Genomic DNA, 2,199 nt, shown 5'->3' with positions numbered 1-2,199 from the left:
TTTATTTGTTTGATAGACATCTTTATATTAAATAAGCTCCTTTACCAACTGATATTAATTGGAATTTTATTTATTTGGATACTTTAATTAAAATAAAATATAGATTTGTTTCGTTTTTTTAATTTAGTTTAACTTCTTTACTATTATTTTTCTTTTTCTTTTGCCTTTGTTTTATTAAAAACTCTATAATTGATAATATAATAGATGATTAAGATTTTTTTAAAAATATAGATAGAGTTATTTTTATTTAAATTTTAAATGCTTTATTAATTGTTATTGTAAATAAATTTTTTCTACCCTTTTTAATAAAATTTTAAATTAAAAATGAAAAATGGTCAACGAAGACTAAATAAAAGACTAGTTATGTAAAAAAACTTACGACAATATTATTTATAAATACAGCATTAATAAATTTAATTCTAGAATATATATTTCGGAAAAACTTTTATGGAATTGGAGGCGGAATAATATATATAGAATATTTTGTTTTCATTTTTAATGCTTTTTTAATCCCTTTATTTTCATTTATTAATTTCTAAGGAATGCTTAAAAATATAAAAAGAAAAAAATTAATAAAAAATTAATTATTAACATAAAAAGAGGCGAATAAGTAAATATTTATTTTTATTTTTATAAATAAAATAAAAATAATAAAATAATTAGATTAATGGAAAATAATAAATTTAATATTTTAAAAAAATATTCAATTCTATTTAATACTATGTATTTTACTTTTTTTATAGTCCTGTTTTACCTTTTGGTACTTTTTGGTCTTTTATAGGAGTCTCATTATGTTATATTATTGATAAATATAATTTTATAAATAAAAGATGTTTCAAAAAATAAATTGGGCATTAATTTTCTTAATAAATAATAGATAATTGTATAGTTATACATTTCGTATATTAATAAATATATATAAATTTATAAAAAAAATTAAAAATATATTTAAATATATATATATTTATATATATTTATATTTTAATTTTTTTATATTTTTTAGTTAGGGAATATTTTTTTTAAATATTAATTTTTTTAAGAATTTGATTTCATCAATATTTTTTGTTTTATTATATTTATTTTAATAATTTACTTTTAAATATAGATAAAAATAAATGAGTGGCTTTATCCAATTTAAAGTATTAATTAAGAAATATAAAGTTATTTAATAAATGAACATCTTTTTGATACTGATTATGATAGGGAAAATCCTATTTTAAGAAAATAAGCTTTTTAAAAATTTTATTAAATATAAGGTAATATATTTTTATTTTTATTTTTTAATTATTATTATCTATAGAATTTCACACTTTAAATATTATTAACTGAATAGTTTAAAAAAAAACTTTTTATAAATATATCATATTTATTATTATTTATATAATTTATATAAAAAAATAAATATTTTTTAATTAATTTGTATATAAATATAATAAAGATATATAAACTTTCTTATTAAAATATAAATATTAATTAAATTTTTGTAATTATTTAAAACTATATTAAAAACAAGAAAAAAAATATATTTTTATAATTAAAATTATTAATATTTATATATATATATATATACTTTGTATCATATATATTTATTTAAATTTTATATTCTTTATCATTAAAATTTATTAATTAATCAATTTTAAATTTAAGAAGTGTTCAATTTATAGTTTAACATATCAAATATTTTTAATTATTTATATTGTTTGGCATTTTTATTAATATTTTATTCATTTAATTAACTATTTTCTTTAATATTTTCTTCATTTTATTATTAATATTAAAAAATTTATTATTAATCTTTCATATTTATTTTATCTTATTCCTGTTTTTTATAATTAAGAATTTCTTAATAAATATTATTTTTTCCTTCTTTTTCTAGTTCTTATTTTTATAGATATTCTGATAGTTTTTCCTCTAAATAAAAATATTAAAATTAATTAAAAACAAATAAGCATATTAAATAATAAAAAAAAAAATATTTCAATAATAAAAATAAATATTACTAGGAATAAACCTTCCTTTAGAATCTCTTATTCTATTTGTAGCATGTTTATGTCTACTTTCATATTTATACTATATATAAAATAATAAAAATTATAAAATATTATATAGATATACATATACATATATATATAAATTTAATAAAATATTTTATTTTTTATACCTTTTTCTTTTTATCCATTTATTAATTTTATTATAATT

General features: G+C 12.6%; 1 protein-coding gene across 1 annotated transcript, besides 3 other annotated features; it reads left to right on the top strand. All coding sequences in view use genetic code 6, as the record gives it.

Moving 5' to 3' along the window:
* Positions 1–204: 204 nt before the first annotated feature.
* Positions 205–806, top strand: IMG5_075910 (hypothetical protein; the record flags this gene model as incomplete). The annotated part of the gene is made up of 2 exons (XM_004023697.1): positions 205–610; positions 664–806. 2 exons carry the CDS (start codon positions 205–207, stop codon positions 804–806), a joined length of 549 nt encoding a protein of 182 aa, XP_004023746.1.
* A 136-nt stretch (positions 807–942) lies between these two features.
* Positions 943–982: a microsatellite.
* Positions 956–980: a microsatellite.
* A 977-nt stretch (positions 983–1,959) lies between the features above and the next one.
* Positions 1,960–1,998: a microsatellite.
* Between the last annotated feature and the right edge of the window lie 201 nt (positions 1,999–2,199).

The sequence above is a fragment of the Ichthyophthirius multifiliis genome (genome assembly GCF_000220395.1).
Source record: "Ichthyophthirius multifiliis unplaced genomic scaffold scaff_1120509250475, whole genome shotgun sequence".
Lineage (NCBI taxonomy): Eukaryota > Ciliophora > Oligohymenophorea > Hymenostomatida > Ichthyophthirius > Ichthyophthirius multifiliis.
Note: the sequence above shows the minus strand (reverse complement) of the source record. Positions and strands in the feature narration are given on the sequence as shown.